We start from the raw sequence: 22,634 nt of genomic DNA on the forward strand, positions 1-22,634 counted from the left end.
ATCATGCTTAGCTGTGGTTGCAAATCATGCTTAAGTCTATTTTTCCATTGTGCAAGCCTAAAACTGGGTACTGTTAGCTTCCTATCAGGGCAAGCTCCTGACCTGCCTTTGCATCCCACCTCTAGCTTAATTATTTGCTAGACATATTTACATCATGTTCAACACAGTGTTATCAGGGAGTGGTATGCCCATTGTAACCAGTGGTTTGCCAGGAGAGGAGGGGAAGGATGATAAATTACAGAAAGATATTCTACATGTCTTATGAATGGGCAATTTTATTTATTTCTTTTTACTTTACAGCAATTTATTTTGTAAATATTTGATGAGAAATGATAAGTTTTCCTTTTTCACAACCTGCTGGATGCCTATGCTTAGTACATTTTGTTGCTGTGTGTTTGAAAGACTTCAAAATTAATTTCTTAATTCAACACCATCATTTCAGAGCTGTTCATCCAGAATGTGTTCTCCCAGACAAGTGGAGAAGAAGTACCACTTGTCAAGAACAGTTTGGCCTCCCAGATTGTGGAGCAACTGATTCCAACTGTCAGTGATGAAGCTTTGTTGCCATTTGCTGCTGCACTCTACCAATGCATCACAGAACTAAGTGAAGACCAATTTGCCAGTCATGTTCTACAGACACTTCTCCTAAGTATGACATGCAGAGTACAGGTAAGCACTTATGATGTTTGCAGTGTGTAGTAATCTTATGTTTCTATGTAATATTACATGCAATTCTACCTGCTCTGTAAGGAAAACCAAGATAATGAACTAATCATCCTTGCTGGATGAAGAGAGTTATAATTATTCTAGCTATGGTATAAAGGTAGCATACTGACATCAGGTAACATGCTCATTCCACTTATATTCCAGGCAGGGACATCAAGCCTCCATAGCGACCTGGAGACATGGGTGCTAACATCTGCCGAGCAGCTCCAGGAACGCCTCCCAGCTCTGGCTGGCCACCAGTATGGCTCCCATGTGCTGCGCACCTGCCTGGAGTGTCTGGCTGGCTGCCGGGCACCTCAGCAACTGACGCGCAGCCGCAGCAGCCAGCAGCAGCGCTGGAAGAGCCGTGATGCTCAGCCCGTGCTGCTAGACAAGCAAAAGACGCCACCTAGCTTCACTGAGAAGTTCGTGGAGATGGCGAAGGCGGTGAAAAACCTGGAGGGATTGGGAGGTATGACACCATTCCACTGAGGCGATGAGTGCACCTTTAAGCTGCTGTCACTGTAGGGTGTTTTAATGTTTTGTGTGGTTGCCACTTGTCCAAATGTTTTCAGTCATGTGTACTCCCAAACTTTGTATGTGACAGTTGCACCCTGAACATTCTCTTCTCATTGCAGAGTGTCTAGCTGATCAGAACTTCTCGACTGTTGTGCAACTGGTTCTCAACATCCTTTACACGCTACCTATGCTGAAACTGAGCAGAAAATTAATCAAGCGCCTCAGCAAGCTGTACTTCGGTGGCTCCATCCCAGAGGACCCCACGGTGCTGCCATCTGTGTTCGAAAACGAGAGTCTGCTGCGGGTCCTCGAGGCGGCGTTAGTGAGCTGTGAGGAAGACATATTTCAGAAGCTATATAGGAAATATTACCGAGGCCGGTTACGGACCCTGATGCAGGAAAATGTGTCGTCGATTTCGGTCCAGCGACTGGTGGAAGCTTGCCCTGGTGCCGAAGCTGTAAGTACACATATGGAAAATGTTTGGCAGGGGTCGTAGTGAAAGTGTCTGTTATTGCTACGGTGCCATTGCGGCTTTACGACGTGCTCATATGCTGAGGCTATATGACGTCGCCTGCCTCTCACCCTGGCAGGAAGGGTAGGTACCGCGGAGAATCGAACCCTGTACCTCTGGTTTCACAGACGCGCAGTGGTTATCGCAGACGCGTTAACCACTGCACTATTGGCACACCTTATTATTGCTACCAAAGGTCGTATTGGAAGTAACTACGCTGTGATACATTCTTTTCGGTTCTTTCGAGGTTAAATTGTGACCACCCTGAATTGCTGGAGTCGTGTCGCTCAAAGTCTGTCTAGCTCAAATATGGGATTAGGCCTTGGGTACCCGATGGACACTGAATTAGTGAAGACATTAGGGCGCCTAAAGACAGCATTGTTGGTGCACTGCATCTGATCGGGATCATTTTGCACATCCCGGTGTGGGATCAATCAGGAGTGCTCTGAACACATTCCGGTGTTAGATTGACTGTTCCGTTACGTCAATTTACACGGAACGAGAATGCCCAAGGCATTTAATGACAATTTTACAGATGCAAAAGGACACGATTAAGAGACCGTTTTAAGACGTGCGCTCTAACTGATCCCACGATATTCACCGATCTAACGACACAGGCTTTTTGTGGTGAGTGGGTTGGTGTTTGTGGTGGTGGGCTTGGGTGCGTGACCGAATTGCAGAAGTCACAACTTTGACCCCGAAGTAAATATTCACTAATAAGTTCACGTTACATTGAACGGCGCTGAAAGGCTAATGAATTTGCAATGTGGAGCAGTAGACGCCTTGTATCCAGGAATGAGCAGAGTGGCAACAAACGCGGGAGTTCCCAATTACCGTGTAAGTGATGCCGAAACTCAGGAACTTACCCATGCAAGCCAATGGGCTGGTTCACGGTAGGCCTTGAGAAGCGCTGAGAACAGTCGAGGAGCGACCTTCCGACACGTGGCTGGTAACCAGGCGGCTCGGCCGCGAAAGGACTCGAACCCATATCAGTGCGTCTAATCAATTCGCTGTGAATTCTGTGCTTTCATCATTTCAACATGCAGATGCGCACTGATGCAGCATTCGCGTGCCCAGGTCAAAACTCGTTCTATGTAAATGTGGACCGTAATAGTGTGCCCACATTAGGCAGTTTGGACTACGAACGCAGCTTGCAAGTGTTTTCAGCTATTTGTGCTTGCGGTAGCTAAACAAAGATCTTGCGAAAAGCGCAGATAGTTTTCTTGAGATAATGGTCACGGGGCAGTGGGCTGAATGCGCGGTAATTTGTATGGCCCAGTCTCGTTTCACGCAATTTTATCGGAGGGACGCAACGCACGTCGTCGCTCATCGTTTTAGGGAGCGTCAGTAACAGAGTTCACAACGTTGAGGAGCCATGGCGCAACCGGGGTCGGAACCCCGACCCCCGCGTAGGAGCTGGAGGCGCTAAACTCTCGGCCATTACGCTCTCCCTTGGATTACGCCACAGCGGCATGTGTTCGATCTCGACTCTCCAAGAGGTGGCATCGACCGCGTCCCGGCCGCTTACTGGCGCGCCTGGTTCATTACTGGGTCGATCATTGTCTTAGAATTCGCAGTACATGTGTACGTTTGGCCACTACATGCACGTCGTGTACGTGTTACGGCGAGCCAGCGAGACGGTGGGTTACGGTGGCCGCGTTGATCCTGGCTGATGGCCTATAGGCCGTGCTGTGGAAGTAACTCGCGAGGGAGCCAGGCTGCTGCTTACAGACATTTCGACCATGGGCCCTATTCGGTGTCATGCACGGTGGGTCCCAGGGGCCAGCAATATGATCGTGAACGGCTCAACGGTTAGTTGCAAGCATTTATTAGCTCTGATCTCGGAGGTCTGACATCAACCCTAAAAACGCCAAAACGGGTCGATTATTGACTACGTTAGAATGCGCGTGGTCGGCGACGCATATCAACCGACGCTTCCCTGTGGGATTGTCCGTTTTCTCCGCCGTCAAAATGCGTCCTTCTCTCCTCACTTTGCAGCTCCTTTGTGATACGGTACGATGCTGGACACGGCGCCGTTAAGGTCAGATAACTTGTAGAGCCCGGCTCTGTCGATTCGTCCCGTTGCCCAGACTCCTGGGCGCTAGCCGTGAATGGAGAGGCCAGTCCCCAGATAGGATCGCTGTTTATCAAGGCTCGCTTTGAACCGGTTCACTGTTCACAAATACGCCACTCCCAGTAAAAGAGCGCACTCGTCCAGGCCTTCATGACTCGGACGCTGACGTCATTTCTCCTGATCCCGATGACCGCGTGCAGTTTCTGTAGCTTCCAAGAATGTCCCCTTGTAGCACGAGTTGTGACTAGTGTGAAAAAGTCATCCGGGAGAAGATCAACCGGTTCATCGAGTAGCCGGTAAACAGCTATCGCATCCGCTCGGCGCCGTCTGTAGTACAGTGCTGGCAGGTCGATCACACGGTATTCCGCGCTTTTAAGCAGAGCCAGTTTTGTGGCGCGTCTCCGTACCCGCTCGCCAGCTTTTGGTCCAGGTGGTCGGGTCAGACGGCGGGGGTATCGGCGAGCGACCGCCATCTTGTATGATTTGATTATCGCTGTCGCTGCTTCTCACTTTGTTACAAATGTCACATTTACCAGGTTATTCGAATGGAGGGGCCGAAACCTCTTGGCGCTGTCAGCAAACTGCTCCCAATAAACCGCTGGCATGCAAACGCCTTGAAATTTTAGACCACAACTTTTGAATGGTCGTGCTATCTGTTCTTGGAAACTGCATAACGCCGTAATTAATGGTTGCGACAATATAAGTCCGTCCTGAACGTGACTGACCGAGCCAGGGTGGGCCGGTGGAACGACACAAAGTCCGGTAGATTAAAGGGAACGTTCCACATTTATATGGGGTTTTCAACTGAAATAGCCATCTTAAAGACCTTTTGGTGCTGTTCATAGTCCTGCCCTGCAAAGCCCTCTAGTTTCTGGGCCGCGCGCCCGCGAAAATAAGGAAGGGTACATTGGGAAGATTATTTCAAGGTCACTTTGGCATTAGTGGCGTTAGAATAACGTCATTCAAATCCTGCCGTTCCATAAGTCATGGGGCGATCAAAGCCAAAAAAATGAAATTGTCGAGGCGTTCGTATCTGGTTTTCGTGGGCGGGATTTTCAGACACTGGTGTCAATTTTCTCTTAATCAATGTTGTGCAAGATACGATGACGTAATCAAACCATGACGCATCGAGGAGCATATTTCCAAACAGAGAGTTGTGCTGTCTAAACCAGTCTTTTTCACGTAAAAAGTATGTTCATAGTTATAGGTGAGGTTGCTTCATCATATCTGATGCTTGCTTTTCAATATCTTCAGATGTGAAACATTCCCTTTAAGCGGCAGGCTGAATCTCGAGCTCATGATTGTGAAAGGAATAACGACCAGATATGATACGATGTTTTCAAGTGGAATCTAAATTTGTGTGTTTTGTCGCCCTGTTTTTCATACTCTATTTTAAGACACCACAAGGCTTTTTGTTATTGTTCTGTCCATAATCATACGTAACTTTTGGTTAGGTGCTGTTAAGACGGGCTGGATGGGCAACCTTGCTTGCAGTGCCATGACAGCTAGAGTTAAACCGGAGCACAGGGTGTAAGCTGGCGGTGGGTGTTTACTTCGACAATCAAATTTTTTCCAAAATTAGTACTTGGTGTTTCTCCCTATGTGTCTGCCAGTTTTGGATTGCAACCCGTGAGTTGACTGCTCCCTGTCACATAATTTGAAATCGACCGATTAATTGTCATATGTGACCATCTGCCACAAACATTTAGCGCGATGACTTCATATTCCCCATACTTAACGCACGTAGTTTTTCTCGGTCTCACATGGTAATCATGAACCTATTCAAAATTTTTGCCTTAAATTCGCGGCACCCGCAGCGTTGGGACTCCAGCAGTAGTGAAATAAGGTGTTCACTCCTTTGGAGACGAGTGTCCATGTCACCGAGTGGTAAAGCCTGGCAAAGTGTAAGCCGCCCAGACAAAGCCGTCCATCCACTGAATTGGCCAGTATTTGCGGTGCCTCAAGTACCCGAATGCACCAGTGCCTGCGTGTGTAGCCCGTACTCAAGAGTCGGGCGTCATTACTGTGGCTCGTCATAAAAGGTGTATGGTCGTGTTTGCTGGGCGAACAATTCCCATGCGAGGTGGATTAACATATTCGTGACTTGACGAGGCTCGGTTCAGCCGCAGAATGATAAAGGGCAGTGATTCGAAAACGGCTTTCTTGTGATAGTGCTGTCTGCTTAACATGATCTGATCCACGTGCAATGTTGTCGTGTTCTCACGATCTCCGCATCTCGCGCCACGGTTTTGCACTGTCTCACCCCCCCCCCCCCGCCGAATCAGGAGAGTGGGCTCTTTGCCTTCGCCCGCACGACTGACTCCCCCCCCCCCCCGACGACAGCTGGAGTCGGTGCTAGAGGAGCTGGAGGCCGATCCAGCGACCGGCTGGTGGACCACCACCCGCGTGCCCACGGCGCTGGCGCTGGCCTGTGTGCGGCTCCACAGCCACCAGGCCCGGCTGATGAAGGTGAGGGCGGCCAGGGCTGGGTTAGTCGCCGGGTCCAACTGGGGTGGAGCGTGGCTCAGGCACCAGGCTCGCTAGGTCAGGGTGAAATGCACGATGCAATGTCTGGAGCTGAACCACAAGAGCATTCTTTATCGAGCGCAGTGTTAAGACCATTTATAATGCATAACACGAGTCATTTTTTATCAGCCAGGTATGCTTAGAGATATTTTCAAAACGTGCGATGCCGAGACACGGCCGGCCAGTGCCAGGTCAACCTTACCAGGCCAGCTGCCACTGCGTTGTGTTCGGGCACAGATCCCCGTGTTCTAAGATTTTAGTAATGCGTCACGAGTGGTTCTCATATTAACGTCGGACCTCACTGCCACCGCTTTCTGACCCCATCTGATCCCATCAGACCTCGCCTGACCTGATCTGACCCGCACGACTTGATCTGACCTGATCTGACTCGCCTGAACCGATCTGACCCCGGTTGACCTGGTCTGACCCCGCTTGAAATGACATGACCCCGCCTGATCTGAGCTGACCCCGCCTGACCTGATCTGACCCCGCCCGACCTGATCTGACCCCGCCTGACCCCGGCGTGCCTTAGCTGGCGGCGCGTCTCTGTGACTGCGAGTCGGCGGAGCGGGCGCCGCAGCTGGCCCCCTGCGTCCTGTACCGCACCACCTGGACAGAGTTCCAGCGCCTTCAGGGTCGCCTGGCGTCCGTCGAGATCGCCATGGACGGCTCGCTGCTGCTTCAGGCCATGCTGAAGTTCTCCAAGCCGACCAAGGTGCGGTGCCAGATGCGATGTGCTGCCAGGCGCGGCTCTGTGATTGTGGCTGACGGTTTGCGTTGTGACCGCCCGATCTCAGAGAAGCTTGCGAGTGTTGGTAATATTTGGGCAAGTGTTAGATGGTGCGGTGCTTTGCTTTCCCAAATGTCAGACGCATGTCATGATACTTTCTTCAACCACCTGTTTATCGTGAACTTGTCGACCGCGCCAAAATCCTGCCGTACACACCAGTTGCCTTATTGGCTCGCTTTCATACCTTTTAAAACGTGCGGTTTTGAAAGGCCTTCGAAACCTCATCAATCTGGTGTTTCATTATCATCTTAAAGGAACACTTGGATGACGTCACTTGGCTGTGCCCGCCAGCTGATCACGAGTTTCCTGAGCTTGCGCGCCGATCAGCTAGTGGCCGTCCTCCAGTCGCCCGCCGGAAGCCACGTGATTGACGCACTCGTGACGTCACAGCACATGGGAGACAAGGGCAAAACACGTCTGTTGGAGATACTGAAGGTACTGTTGAATCGGGAGTTGTTCCGCTTGTGGAAAACAGTGGCCATCGAGCTTGTAGTCGGTGCAGACTTCACTAGCGTTTTCCCCATTTGGTTGCAAACGTCACGAAAGGCGAGGGAAAACACATGGCTCGTGACACCTGTTTGGTGACAGGGATGGAGATTACCAGTACAGCTTTAGCGAGATGCCCATATGGAATTCAGTAAAAAAAAAACTGGCACGCTACTGTCTTCTCCCGACCCTCCATTCCCGTCAGTCGGCCCTTTCAAGGGCTACGCACGAGAAGGTTGACACTGAGACTTCACCGATCACCTGTCTGCTTTCGAGTCGGCAAAGTATTTGTTGGCGATCTTTGTACGTGGTGTGCTGTCGTTGGCACCATCCGATATTATTTGCGCATGGTTGATTTGAATTAGCGTGGTTACGAAGATAAAGGTTGCCGGAAGGCTGCTGTTGTTTCTATTTGGAATATGGTATACCCGAAATGACCTCTGCTTTGCTTGTCATGAGGCTGGAGACCATGGACAGCCTATAAAGATAAAAATGTGCATTCAGGTGAGTAAGCTTTCTAAGAATTGTAAATATCATGCTGGTGAATGGTGTCTATCTCCAACATTTCCCGGTGGTTGTTTTTTTCTCAAACGTTTTACCGTGCGCCATACATGGGAGTTAAAGCCAAATTCCAACAGTTTCCCCCTATGATTTTCGAACAGAAAATCATGTAATTCTAACAGTTTCTCATGTTTCTCAATTTCCTAGCGCACGTCTGTCCGTATATCCATCTGCCTGTCCGCATTTCTTTGGTTATATGCACAGCACATACGGCTGCGGTGAAATTTGCACATACAACGGGCTCAACGGTTGCGACGATCGTTGCCATGAATTCCAGCCCGGCCGGTACCGGCACAAGCGAGAGAGATGGCTGTGTTTTGGTCTTGAGCAGGGAGACATTTTTCGTATGCATTTTTAAAGCAGGTGAAAAAGACATTGGTGCCAGCTCTTCGTGCAAAAAAGTGGACATGAACCACAACTTAAGAATATATAGTAGCCAAAGGCGGGGGGGGGGGGGGGGCGAACCGTGGCCATGGCTTCTGAACCGTGAGGTTACGTCCAAAACGGTAGGATTTCGAAAAAAATGACATTAACCCTCCCCTCGCGGGGAAACTTCTGGCTACGCTTCAGCTAGGTGAGATCCACTTCATGCTGCTGAGACACAGTCAATGTTATGTCGTTACGGCGGAGCTATTGCTGTTGGCATTGCCGCTTGTTCGTGTGGCGAAACAAGCCCTTGTGTTGCAATGTTTGATAAGACATCTCAACGATCATCTTTGGTGTGGCTCACGAGTAAATGGCTGCTCATGCGTAATACCCTGAATCGAAACTGAAAAACCGAGAACGAAAATCAGACCGAAAATTGAGAACCGAATATGCTTAACAGTGGGATGAACTGAGCAAAGAAGCAACGCATGGGAACGGACGACATTACCAATGCTTTTCCTAACCAGCGAATTGTGAGTGACAGCGAATCGATCGACACTGCACTGTCTCAGATCGTGGCTGTTATAGGCTGAAAACCCTTGACCTCAATCAGCTTGCCAGCCAAGAACTCGTTCGGAAACGGAAATCGCCGACTTCTGTTGTGCGCTGCCTGTAGTGCTCGCATCGCTCGGTCACGCGATGTTTGTGAGCTACCTTTGATTTTGTAAAATCACGTGAAACCTCCGACGATCGCGCGATATTTTTACTCACGTGTTACGGAAGGCGCTCACGCCGTTTCCACGTAACCCATCAGTGGCCTACAGCGCCAAACTTAAATGTTTTTGCGTGCTTTACTACAGCTACAACGTACACCAACGCCTAGAGCGCATCGTTTGATAAAGTTTGAAGTGAAGGAAGAGCCGGATAATCATACATTTCATTGTTGGCATGCTGGACAGCTGAAAAGTACGGGATCATGGCTCGCGTGATGAAATGGCCACTTGGCGGGAGACGATTTTTCTTTTGAAACAAGTAATTCAGTGTATTTGCCTCACCGTTTTCACTGAGACGACTATTGAGCATTGATGTTGTCCAGCTGCGCTCTTTCGTTCATCATTCAACTGACACGTAGACTGGATGTGCATTTTGCTGCAAAAGTATTTATTCCGATTTTTAGACACTGGGTGTATTCATCTCGTTGTGTTTCATTTTACTTCACTGGGACGATGCACATTGCCCCTGCGTCACTTTGCTTTGCCCGAAACTCTGTAATTGCAGCCACAGAACGTTTACGGAGCTAACGACGATTTTTTCAGACTTGTCACTGGTAGGTGCTCCCAGTTTGGCAGTTCTTCAAAGCCCAGCCTTTGCTGACATTTAATGATTAAGCACATCGGCTTGCATTTATCAAGTCAGGAGCCAGAAGGATCTAATATATGCCCGCTTTGTGTGTGTCGTGTGTTTGTGTCATTGGGGCTTTATGACGCGCTCAGCTGCTGAGGTTATACGGTACCGCCTGCCTCTCACCCTGGCGGGAAGGGCGGGCACCGCGGGGAATGGAACCCCCTACTGCTGGTTGCCCCCACGCGCAGTAGTTCCGCAGGCGCGATAACTACTACACCATCGGCACCCTTCCTGCTTTCCTTGCCTAGTGTTGTTTCATGACACTTGTCGGCTACTTTTCCCACTTTCGTCATCCAGATTTTCACAAATGTTCCCATCGAGCTAACCTACCATCAAGCGAGGTGGCGGACCTTGCCAAGTGTCACACGTGTCCTGCTGAGCAGGAGTAGGTGGCGGGCTGAGCCAAGTGCCGTACGTGTCCTGCTGAGCAGGAGTAGCACTGGCAGCTCGAACGGGCTACAGCTTAGCTTGATCTGGGGTCGGCCCCACCCGGCCGTCACGCCGTCTAGAAGCGAAAATCTTTGCCACTACTGGTCGCAATCCGTACCGACACTGATCCCAGTTCGCACTGCCACTGATCCCAGTTCGCACCGCCACCGATCGCAAGTCGCACCGCCACTAATCCCAGTTCGCACCACCACCAATCCCAGTTTACACCACCACTGATCGCACTCTGCACCGCCACTGATCCCAGTTCGCACTACCATTGATCCCAGTTCGCACCACCACTAATCCCAGTTCGCACCGTCACCGATCACAGTTCGCACCGCCACTGATCCCAGTTCGCACCGTCACCGATCGCAGTTGGCACCACCACCAATCCCTGTCCGCACCGTCACCGATCACAGTTTGCACCACCACTAATCCCAGTTCGCACCGTCACCGATCGCAGTTCGCACCACCACTGATCGCAGTCCGCACCACCACTGATGCAGATTTCAGCAACAAACCTGGGATCCTTTAGAAGCTGTGTTCCACACATTTTTACGCATTTGAGTACAGGCTGTTCGGCCAGGTGTGACTGCTCTGCAACACTGCAGCTGGAACAAAATGTGGACTTTCGTCATCCAGTTAGCACGGGAGATTAAAGTTTGTTGACTGCGAAAAGCTGCACAACACGTGTCGAAGTGGTGCTCAGACCTCGACGACCCTGTGCAGTGTACCATCGACACGAGACCAACATGTTTTGACATGGGAACTGGGGTGTAGTTTCTTATTCAGTCGGGAGAGGCTCTCCCCCCCCCCCCCTCCATGCCCCCTCCCCCCACCTCTATCCCCATTTTTCAAAAGAAACTTGGCCAAATCCGGTGAGAACCCCATTGGTTGGTGCATTTTAGTGGTGTGAATGGTCATTCCTCCCCTGGTTAGTCCTCCCCCAAACTGATTTTGCGTAACAACGGCCTCGTTTAGAAGAAAACGTGCAAAAGTTGCATTTGTTAGTATGGATCAATATGTGAAACCACTCACGTGCTGCTGGGTACAAGCCGTGGATTTGCCCGTCTTTGGGTATTTTGAGAACTGGTGTGGGATCTTGCAACGAGGGCAGATAAAAGCGCGATATGAGCTGTATAATGGTGTAGCCCAATCGCACGTGACCGGATAACGTACGACTAGCGTACCTCTACCTTTCTGGTATGCGTTGTCGGGGAATTGCACGCAATGGTGAGTGTGTGTCTGTATCTAATAACGTAATTCTGGGCAGCATTAGCCACGTTTTCGTTTGGGTTACCGCGCGCCAGTACAAATACGAATGCAAATGTATCATCCACAAATCACGAAGCGATTTCAAATTTGCCCGAGGCTTAGGCGCGTTGGCAGTTTAGCGGCAGGCGGCGCATGCCACCCTTGCCGAACCTGGTCTCGAATGCAGCTCGCTCCCGTGTGAACCGAGAAAGGATGGGTCATGAAAACACACAAGTGCGTAGCCCAGTCCTGTTTAGCAGATGTCTAACCCAAAATATTTTTTGTAATGCTGTTGTCGCATTCACCAAGCCGTAGCAAGCTATAGCCAACCAGTTTGCGAGTCAGGTGAGATGTGAAATTGACGTGCAGATTTTACAGCGATGAACCTCTGCCTGCCAAACACTCATCAAAGTTGGACTTCCCAACGAGCGCATTGCTCGACCCCGTTGACCTGGATTCCCAAAGCTGTGCACTCTATTAGCTTAAGTTTTGCCTCATCCAGCAAATAACTGGAATCGATAGCTCGCTCGACTGACAACGGCTCGCCCGTCCCATGCCGCATCCCATGCCGTCCCAAGCCTTCCCGGCCGATACGTACTGCAACAAATGTCAGCACAATCGCGGCTCATCTGGCTTGTTGTATGTATAACGGAAACGTATGTCTTAGCAGCCTGTGCGCAGTATTATGAGAGTTCTCAATGTAAATATGGAGGGCCTAATGTACCCACGGCCTGGCAAGGTCTCAATCATTGTGTCAGTGTTGCCATGCTTGTGCAAATGACTGTACCTACGGGCGATATTACTGCCTTGAGACTACATTTATGCTGCTCTCTGGAATTTGGCGACTTCAGGACGCACAATGGTGAAGAACGTGAGTCCAGAATAAAGGTATTCGTGCGTTTTTAGAATCAAGCACCAATTCCATGTCATCCGGTCTATTAATCCCAACCACATTGCCATTTTTCTTCGCTTGTCATCCGTCCCTCCCATCTCGTAGCCGTAGACAGCTTATGGATATTTGTATTTCGGGAAATACCCCGATATGACCTGTCCCTGTCGCTGGTGACCATCTGGACGCTTCATCGCACCGGTCACACCACTCGGGCGTGGTCGGCTGGACCAACCAAAACGCGTGTGAGAACTGCACCCGGCGCCGCAGGATAAGAAGACGCTTCGTCTGTTGTCTGGGCAACGGCGGCAGCCCGACGTCGGGACTCTGGCGGCGGCCATGTTGTGGTCGGATTTTGTCAAAACATGCCCCACCCTTTCACACAGCGCGTTCGTTAAACTGGAGGGATTCTGTTCGAGCTGATATATCTCACTGGCGGATTTCGCGTTGATTGTAGTGGGTGGCGCCTAAGGTTTTTCGTCGCCGAATGTAAACCGCGTTGGCTCCTGCCAAGAACATCCTTAAAACGTTCCACACAAAAACTTACACCCTAAATGGAGTTGTTTGGCTCGCGTGGACGAAGCCCATGGACAGACTGAATGTTCTGGGTTCACCTGAGCTCAAGCTCGCAGGATGTAGTGCATCAGGATCATGGCGTGAATCGCAGGGCAGCTGGCAATGTTGCGTGGCAGGCAGCGATAACGCACCGTGTCTGGCTCATGCGGCCCATGTATTATATCGTCCCAAAGACAGAAAAAGGAGCCATTCGAACAGCCATGCCTAATACAGATTCATTTTCGCAACATTCGCGAAATTTGAGCGGTTCAGGTCTGTCTTGAATTTGAATTTTAAAGTGAGTTCTGTTCTCACATTTTGACAGTATTATCCATTGTCGCGGATATATCCGGCTGTTTCGTGGCCGCTGATGATGATGCCTGCTTTTAGAACTGCCTTAACGACACTTCGGGCTTCTCGCAGCTGTTACTTACATTTGGCGCTTAACTCGTCATAAATTCGGTTTGCGAGCTGTGTTACCCAGCCGATCAAAGGTCGACAAGCCGAACACACGAACCACCAAGACCAGGGTCGGTTGAGACAACCCGAGAGTCTGGCAGTCTCAGAGAGAGAGAGAGAGTCTGGCAGTGTCGGTGGCGGCCGAGGGCCGTCACTGAGACTGTACGGTCGAACCGAGCGGCTTGCGTTAGGCGTAAGGTGGCTTGGCTCAGTGACGGAGGCTTTGTTATGTTGTACGGTCGAACCGAGCGGCTTGCGTTAGGCGTAAGGTGGCTTGGCTCAGTGACGGAAGCTTTGTTATGTTGTACGGTCGAACCGAGCGGCTTGCGTTAGGCGTAAGGTGGCTTGGCTCAGTGACGGAGGCTTTGTTATGTTGTACGGTCGAACCGAGCGGCTTGCGTTAGGCGTAAGGTGGCTTGGCTCAGTGACGGAGGCTTTGTTATGTTGTACGGTCGAACCGAGCGGCTTGCGTTAGGCGTAAGGTGGCTTGGCTCAGTGACGGAGGCTTTGTCATGTCCGCGCAAGGCATCCCTGTGGAAAAATGGCACCGCGGCCTGCTACTGACGTTATCTTGCGAATACATATGCAGGTGTGCATTGCAACGCTTAGGTCACAGTTACCAAAACCTTTAATAAGTGCAAATATACCGAATCCATCTGTGGAAATTACCAAGTCTGACCTGCTATTTATGAAGTACCGCGAATGCAATTGCGATGTGGGGTGTAGTTGCAAATGGTCTGCGTATTTTCGAAGTGTGAGTCGTTGTGACATCCGGTCTTCCTGATGTCGTTGGAGCTGCTCTGGCATGCAGCGGACCAGATGTATAGTATTGGTCTGTAGAGGCAGTCCCGCGCCGTCTTGGGGTGGGGAAACGCAGGACGGATGAGGATATATTTTTTGTTTGAAACGAGACTGCGATTTTCGTTGTTAACTTTGCTGAAAACACTCAGAGGGCTGACAAATGTTCCGATTCCGCCGTTAACTCGATCTCGATAAGCATTTCGCTTTCGGTTGTATCAAAATATCGTCCAAAAGATATCTTGATAAGACGGCACTTATAGCTTGAACCATCTTAGAGCAACCAGGAAAATGGAAAACTAGATAGGTTGATATTTCGTCTACGTGTCGTTAACGAAACGAATGTCAGTAGACTGATTTTGACTAGTGAGTACTGATATTCGTTTCCATGAAGGCATGTAGCCGAAATGTCAATCCATATATATTTCCATTCTCCTGATTATTCTACGGGAAATACGGATATAAGTGCTGTCTTATCTGTTTCAATATACATAATGTTCCCGCAGGTGCACTTAGCTCACGCCATTATGAAAGACATGTTCAAAGGTATATCGTTGAGGTCCTGCTCTGAAGTCACGCAGAATAAGAATCTCCGCATAATGATGCCCGAATGTATATTATGTAACGACCTTTTGACTTCAAAGGGATTAACACGCGCTCAGGTGAAGTTCAGCGTGATCCCCCCGAATATTTTTCGGGAGGATTTCCGAACGGCGCGGCGTGGCCGCACTAAATTTTGCATAGCTGTAGACGAATGAATAGTGGATCGTTTAGTATGAAAATGAGATGTACCTCGTAAGGTCTCTGACCTACGGTGAGTCAAAGTCAGGTCATGGAATTAGCGAAGTCCGTTCCCCGGGGTATCTTTCAATATGATGCAACAAGTGAGTGTAAGACAAAGCCATGCATCTTTTAGATGCTTTCTTAGACGGCACAACAACTCAGTGAACAAAATCCATGAACCTAGGATCGGGTGTGGGGGTCAGACCAAGGTCCAAACCAACGTGTTGATTACCCTAGGTCTTGTAGTTTATGGAAGTTTCTGATGCTCGGTTTTAATTCATGAGTAACAGGGACCGCGTTATACATCTTCCATGGACTTTAAAGTTCAGTGTAGCCCACTAAATGACCCAGGTCAACAGTTTGTTTTTAGGACCATACTGCCTAGCGTAATCTTTGCCGCGTATCCAAATGCAAAACTTGAAGCAGTCTTGTATGATTTTGGCCACCATGACCTTCGAAAAGCCAAACAAGGCCACTGACCTTAAATAAGGATGTAACCTTTTGCTTAGAACAGGTATCAAGGTTCTGGGGCACTTTGGACACGAACCTGGAGTTTGACATTGTTTGACCGTATTTGGCTTGAAGATCATGATGTAGGAACTTCAAATTTTGATCTAAGTGCGTTCACGTACAGGTCAACACGCCCTGTAAATTTGGTGTCTCTAGCCCCCTTAGTTTCTGAGATCTTAGGGGGATCAAATTGATCCCCACCCGAGCGCAGTATATCCAACCGGTCACCCAGGCGCGGGCTAAGATTGCCTTAGAATCGTGTTCAGTGTACTAAGTGAAGTTTTGAAGCATTCCTTATATCTATTTCGTGCCTTTTTGTGTGCTGGGCACACAAAAAGTTTCCATCATCTTCAACCAAACATCTTCCGCTCACGCTGCGATAATTGTGCAAAGTTTTGGTCAATTTGGATGGGTGCTATTTGTGGGGCACCACGAGGGAGTGGTGGTAGCCATTACGAGTATTTTTGCCCGTGGCTTTTTGCGCTCAGAGTTTTTAGCTTCTCGTAATACATGTGAAATAATATTTGGTTGCAGGCTAAATTAATTGAGATTACAGAGATTGTTGCAAAAGCCCCCCGCCCCCCCCCCCAAAAAAAAAATCGTGCGACCCACTACTACTAATGCAAATTAGGCAAGCGAGAAGCGATATAGTACTCTTCCAACATAACATTCTTACCCACTGACGCATCATTTGTATACAAGATGAAAACATGGTCTAAGGAAACATGGGAGCGAGCCCTTTTCGCTCGTTGTAGCGCGTTCGTTATGTGGGTGCGTTTGTCCAGCAACTCTGTCTGGACGTGGACGCCTGACAGTGTGATGGCGGATTATACCGAGCTATGGGGCTTGCAAGCTGGAAAATGCACGTATTTGATGCGTTTTGGTTTGATATAAGCTTATTGGTATGGCTATCTGAACTAAATTTGTTGATTCCACATTGCACATAGTTGTTTTCAACGGGGTCCATGTTATTTTTTGTCAACGCAAACGGTTTCATGATCACGGCGTAATTATTTGTGATCAGAGAAGGGTAGCTATCGAACCAGTAGACGCATAGAATGTCATCCTCTGAACACCAGCAACTGCCAGGAAATCTGTATGAGATGCCCAGATTATGTTTAAATTCAGACTCCGTCACCTGGGAAATAAGCTTTGAGTCAGTGATTCTTAAACTTTAATAATCTGCGTTTGCCTTGGGGCACCATCGTGTCGAAAATTTGTGCTGGTTTTTAGCATTATGTGTGGAATTTCGAGAACGTGTGCGTTGTTTTGAATAATAACCCGTAAGAGATGTGCGTCTGATTAGATCGTGCTGTAACGTCGTACCATAGCACGGTAATAAGGGCTATACGGTGATAAATGAGACAAGACGGTGGTAAAAGCTCTTTTCTTGATGGTGGTGTACAATGGTGGTTAAGTGAATATAAGTTGAGCCTAAATATTATGCGCCACTGACCCAAATGCCAGCTGAGATCGAACTAAGGCTTCTAGTTTTTTTTTCTACGGTCATTTAGGAAGGCGTGTCCCTCATCACCGCTGGTTTTACCGTGTGCACTCACTGCCTCTGGTCTCTGATTGCCCGCCGCGCCCCGGTGGACCCCGAGCCCGCGCCCTCCGCTGACCGACGCCCTGCGCGCAGGAGGAGCTGGTGCCGCTGGCCTGCTCCAAGCACGGCTCTCGCGCCCTGGATGCCCTCTGGGGAGCCGGCAGCCCCGCCCACCGCAGCTTCATCGCCGAGACGCTGGCGCCACAGCAGGCGCAGCTGCGCGACCACTTCTTCGGCAAGTTCGCCGTACGCAACTTCGCGCTGCCGCTGTTCGTCAAGAAGCGCGCCGACTGGACGGCGTACGTCAGGCGCGAGGCCAACAAACGCAAGATGTTCGCCGACCTGCTTCCCGCCGCGGCCGGTAGGTGGCGGGCCGAGCGCGCGGCCGGCTCAATGCGCCCGATGAGAGCGCCGCTTTTTACCGGGTATTGAACACTGGAGCCCGGTGCGCCGTTTGTTCTGATTCGGCGGCCGGAGAGAGGCTCGCGTTTGCGCCTCATCTCTGCCGCCGCCGCCGGCCGGCCGGCCGCCGCTATGGATCGCCGCCGCGTACGCCGGGCCAAATCGATCGCGTACTTTAGCTTGCCGCCGGGATGGGCGTTTGAAGCGGCTCCCGGCATTGCAGCCGGTCAGGGCGGGAGAGGAGGCCCGAGCGGCGGCGGCGGTGGCGGCGCCGGCGCGGCTGGGGATGGGCCAGGGCTCTGGCGAGGTGACCGGGGGGGGGGGGGGGGGGTTGATTGCACTTCGACAGACAGACGCCTGTCGCAGTATCAGGGCTGTCGACGGTCTGATTAAGTCGGCTGCAGGTGGATGAGCTCACTGGCGCTGGCAGATTTATGCCAGACAACATGGCGGCGACAACGATTACTCAGCTTTTCTAAATATGTTCCCGACACGTTTGCATCATATGCACACGTTCCCAACTTTGAACCAATTTCTAAGTTATTTCGAACCGCAGTCCAGGCACCAGACAAGCCACTGTCCATTCCTCAACGTTTCTTCTCTGCATCAGACACGTACATCCTTGCAAGTGAAAACCGCAGACAACCTGTTAACACCTCCCCAGAAAAGCCACAGCGGCCCGCTCTCCCCGGCTGCGGGCAGTGTGTCGCCGCTGATACGTGGACGCCGCTGGCCGCTGGCCGCTGGTGCGCTGGTGCGCTGGCCGGCGGCCGGTGTCTCTGGCGTCACCCGACGGCCGGGCCGGCCCCGCCCCGCCGGGCGTCGCCTCGTACCGATCGGCGCCAGTCAGGTGTGGCCGGCCTCGGTGCAGATTGCCAGGCTCGGCACACGCGCCGCGCCGCGCCTGGATTAGCTCGGCGAGCGGTGCGCGCTGGCCGTCGCCAGATCTTGGCGCCGGCCGCTGGCAGTTCGTCGCCGGCCGCTGCGTCCCGGGGGTGGCGCCGGCTCGGGCGGCGACCCGGCCCCCGGCACCCCGCCCATCACGGTGTCTCGTGGTGGCCGCGGCAGGGGCAGGGGCGTTGTGCGGGGATTTTCCGGGTTTTGGGACTGGGGTGAGAGAGAGGTGTCGATATTAAATGTCGGAATCGTATGTCGTTTTTCGACGTGGCGTTGTCAGATGTGTCTTCTCGGGGGCTTGCATGCGTATGTGCTACTGGGAGCATCATCAGGACCACCCGGGGATGAAGCAGAGTGCCTTGAGCGTCCCCGGGATGGAGCAGAATCAGAGTGCCTTGAGCGTCCCCGGGATGGAGCAGAGTGCCTTGAGCGTCCCCGGGATGAAGCAGAGTGCCTTGAGCGTCCCCGGGATGAAGCAGAGTGCCTTGAGCGTCCCCGGGATGGAACAGAGTGCCTTGAGCGTCCCCGGGATGGAGCAGAGTGCCTTGAGCGTCCCCGGGGTGGAGCAGAGTGCCTTGAGCGTCCCCGGGATGGAGCAGAGTGCCTTGAGCGTCCCCGGGATGGAGCAGAGTGCCTTGAGCGTCCCCGGGATGGAGCAGAGTGCCTTCAGCATCCCCGGGATGGAGCAGAGTGCCTTGAGCGTCCCGGGATGAAGCAAAGTGCCTTGAGCGTCCCCGGGATGGAGCAGAGTGCCTTGAGCGTCCCGGGATGGAGCAGAGTGCCTTGAGCGTCCCCGGGATGGAGCAGAGTGCCTTGAGCAGCTGGCTATATCTGTGAGAAATAGTTGGCTACATCAACGCGAGGAACAAAACACGGCGCCTTACCTCAACCGGCTGCCAATATTTCGGCCCTGGCTGTGCCGCCGGAGCATTGTCTGCCGCAGATTGTGACGCATGGCTCAGCATCTGCTCTCACTGGCCCATGTCATGCACGAGGCGCCGCGGTACCGTATGGCACACCGCCACCCCGTCCCTGATTGGACAGCGGCCGGACGCGATTCATGGTTATTGCGCGGGCCCAAGTTCGGCCAAATGCTGCGGCGTCGGCGTGCGGGTGTGGACGGTGCGACGCGTTCAGCCAGCGCTATTAATGTCGGTGACCCGGCTAACACGGCAAATGTGCGTGGCGGTTTAACGGCGGTAAAATACAGTGTTCAAGGCGAAGTTTTAATTGGACAACCCCCGCAGTGGTGTTAGAGTGCGTTGGGCTACTGACGCGGACACCCGACCACATATGACCAATGATGGAAGCAAGAGGAACGGTACGGAAAGGTGGTGTGGTCTCTCCCCTATCGGCGACAGTTGAGCTTGTCATTGCGAGCTTGTCCTCATTGGGCCCACATTGCAAAGCAACACGATTCGGCGTGCCGCGCGAAGCGGACGTCTCCTCCGATTGTCAGAATCCGTCGCCGTCAGTGTGCTCGATGCGCCAATGCGCCCCGCACATTTGTCCTCCACCTGAACGGGAGCGTCCCATTTGTGCTCCACGCGAATGAGCTTCATACACGTCTGCTCAGTGTGGAGGGGCGGCGCGCACCACCTCGCACCGGCTGGCACCGTGCATGGCCATATGGCATTGCGGGTGATCGCGGGGCGTGTGCTGTGCCGCACCGGCGGTCTGATTAAAGCGTCCGTGCCGGTCGGCCTACAAAGTTGGCCGTCGCGCGCCGCGTCGGCGGGGGTGGCACGGCAAGGCACCGCACCGGCTTGCCGGCCGATCGGTGCCGGCGACCGGGCCGACTTGGACCGGGTGTTGACCGGTTTCGGCGCCGGTGGGCCGCGGCCGTGCCCGGCTCCGCCGGGGATCGATCTCGGCACGCCCGGCGCTGCGACCGTCGATTGGTGACACCGCAGCGCCGGTGTGCGCCGTCCGCAGAATGGGTGCGGGCGGCGGGGTGGGGCGAAGGTCGTCTGCCGGCCGTCGGCTCGGACGACGGCCGGTCACGTGAGAGGCCGGCTGGTCTGTCCCGCTGTGCGGTCGGTCATGCTATGCTAGCTCGCTGCGGCGATTTGTCCAGTTGGTAAAAGGCAAGGCTGATGGCTCTTGGAACGCGTCGCGCCAGAGCTGCGTCGCTGCGTCTGTACTAGAGAAAACACATCAATTCAACCCCTCAACTGTACGAAACGGGTTTTTGCCGACCATTTTGCGCTGGTAGTTATATTTCATCGCAGAGTACGGCACTGAAATGTGCCCTGCTGTCATACTAAGCTAGTTGTGACGTGTGTTATTTGCAGTCGAGTCGTATAAGTGAGCAAGCACGTCGTTTCCCCATAGTAGGAGGTGTCGCTCTCCCGACGCGCGCCCCTCCACAGAAAGAGTCGTCTGTCGGGTCACGAGAGAGAGAAAGGGCGTTTCATACCCCAGTGCTTAGCTGTGGGTCCTTCTGCACTTGAACGGAAGGAATGTCGTGACGGAACAGGGGAATGAGAGGCCGCAGTTTGGACTGAGTCTACCGTTGAGGAAGTAATGTTGGGAGACGCGCATCCTCGGAGCTGACGAGTTGCTTGGTGTTCAGCGTGAACACATGCACACTGCAGGCAGCCGGGAAGCGTAAAAATGCAGCCCATTTTCGTTGAAAGATATTTGATGATGTGACGCGCATGAAGTATCTGAGCTATTCTTTAGTGAACTATGTGGTATATGAAGTATTCTGTCATTTTAGCAGGTGTGCGTCGAGTACTAAGTTGCTGATAGTTGAACATGTTCATACGCACGCTGGTACGTCAGTTTATCGCGAGTCACGGCTTGAAGGCATCGGTTAGACACGTATCCCATTCATGACAATAGCAAACAACTTCTGCTCCGTCACGAAGTCGTGACCGGGAACATCTTCACTAAAAACTGTTGACTGTGATGACGTAAGCCTGCGTCAATCATTCCAACACCTTTCTGCTCACAAGAGATAATGTCTAAGAACGGACATCTGTTCACAACTGATCATAAAAATAAATGTTGTCTAATGGCGTGAGCACATCTTCGCATCGTGCTCAGTTCCGAGTGCACCAGCGAATGTTGGCAAGGCTTTTTCGTTTGGTGATAAGAAGGCTGTCGGCCGGGGCCACACACACGCACTACACCAAATCGTCGCCGCTCCGTTCGACAGCCGCTGTCAACAAGGACGTCCGACAATGGCTGTTACTACTCGCCAGTACCTTGTGTCGGGTGCGAAAATACCCCGTCGCCAGACGGTTGCCGGCCATCAATTTACTGGCAAATCTCCTGAGTTTGGACATAACGCCTCAGTTAGTGCCGACATCAATCAGTCTAGTCCCGTCTAGTCCAGAACAGACACCGAGGTGGCTGGTAACAAGCGTTCCCGTGAAATAGCGCCGGCATTTTGCCTGGAAAGACCGGCGCCAGTCACGTTTAGATACCGATGCAACTCAACGACCATGTCTAACGTTGGTCTTGTTCTATTGCATGGCTCAAAATGTTTGCGGCGGGATCTGGCGTTTGTCTTTGCGTTCATCGACAGCACAAATGGAAGCAGTGGAATATGCTTCATGCTTTGATAGCAACATCGGAGAGGTCGACTTCTTGTCTGCTGTTCTTCACCGCCGCTTGACGTAAAAAATGTTGGCTGATATTCAAGGCAACAATAATCTGCGAACGACAGCTAAGTCGTTTATCACGTAAGCTGTGAAGTGTATTTGCGGGGGGTGTCATCTTGTCATCTATTATGTCATCTAAACGTCTTCCCTCCATTCTCCTGGTTTTTCTACGAGGAATAAGGCTATTACTAATGTCTTATCCATAAGTTGTTTAGCATCTGTCCAATGCACTTAACTGCCTAAAATGATGGCTTTAACTACGTAGGATCATGTTGTCAATTCCAGCCCCATATGCGCATATTCCCTCCTCACTTGCTTGTGGTCTCCTTCAACATGCCAAGCATCTGGCTACAGGAATTTGAAGTTGTCGCCCGGCGGATGGCAGTCGTCGTTCGGCGAGCTCCCCGTCCGTACTGTGAGGTACTATTGGACTGCAGCCCGTGAGAAGCCATCCCGCCTGGTAAAATTTCAATTTCCTTTCACGTCGCGGCACAAGAAGCGTTTTCTCAGAAAGCGTTCGGAATAAACCTGAACGACCACTACCAGGATGGAGTTCGAT

The 22,634-nt window shown here is 51.7% G+C and overlaps 1 protein-coding gene across 1 annotated transcript in view; it reads left to right on the forward strand.

Annotated features, from left to right (window-relative positions):
- LOC119105966 (nucleolar protein 9) overlaps positions 1–22,634 on the forward strand; it is a 31,718-nt gene that overhangs the window by 787 nt on the left and 8,297 nt on the right. Inside the window, exons 2-8 of the mRNA XM_037229553.1 lie at positions 443–669; positions 871–1,177; positions 1,344–1,681; positions 6,153–6,278; positions 6,868–7,050; positions 7,417–7,560; positions 17,259–17,526. Of these exons, the coding sequence (XP_037085448.1) occupies positions 443–669; positions 871–1,177; positions 1,344–1,681; positions 6,153–6,278; positions 6,868–7,050; positions 7,417–7,560; positions 17,259–17,526 (1,593 nt within the window). The remainder of the gene's footprint in view (positions 1–442; positions 670–870; positions 1,178–1,343; positions 1,682–6,152; positions 6,279–6,867; positions 7,051–7,416; positions 7,561–17,258; positions 17,527–22,634) is intronic.

This window comes from Pollicipes pollicipes, unplaced genomic scaffold, assembly GCF_011947565.3.
Source record: "Pollicipes pollicipes isolate AB1234 unplaced genomic scaffold, Ppol_2.1 Scaffold_6138;HRSCAF=7277_pilon_pilon_pilon, whole genome shotgun sequence".
NCBI lineage: Eukaryota > Metazoa > Arthropoda > Thecostraca > Pollicipedomorpha > Pollicipedidae > Pollicipes > Pollicipes pollicipes.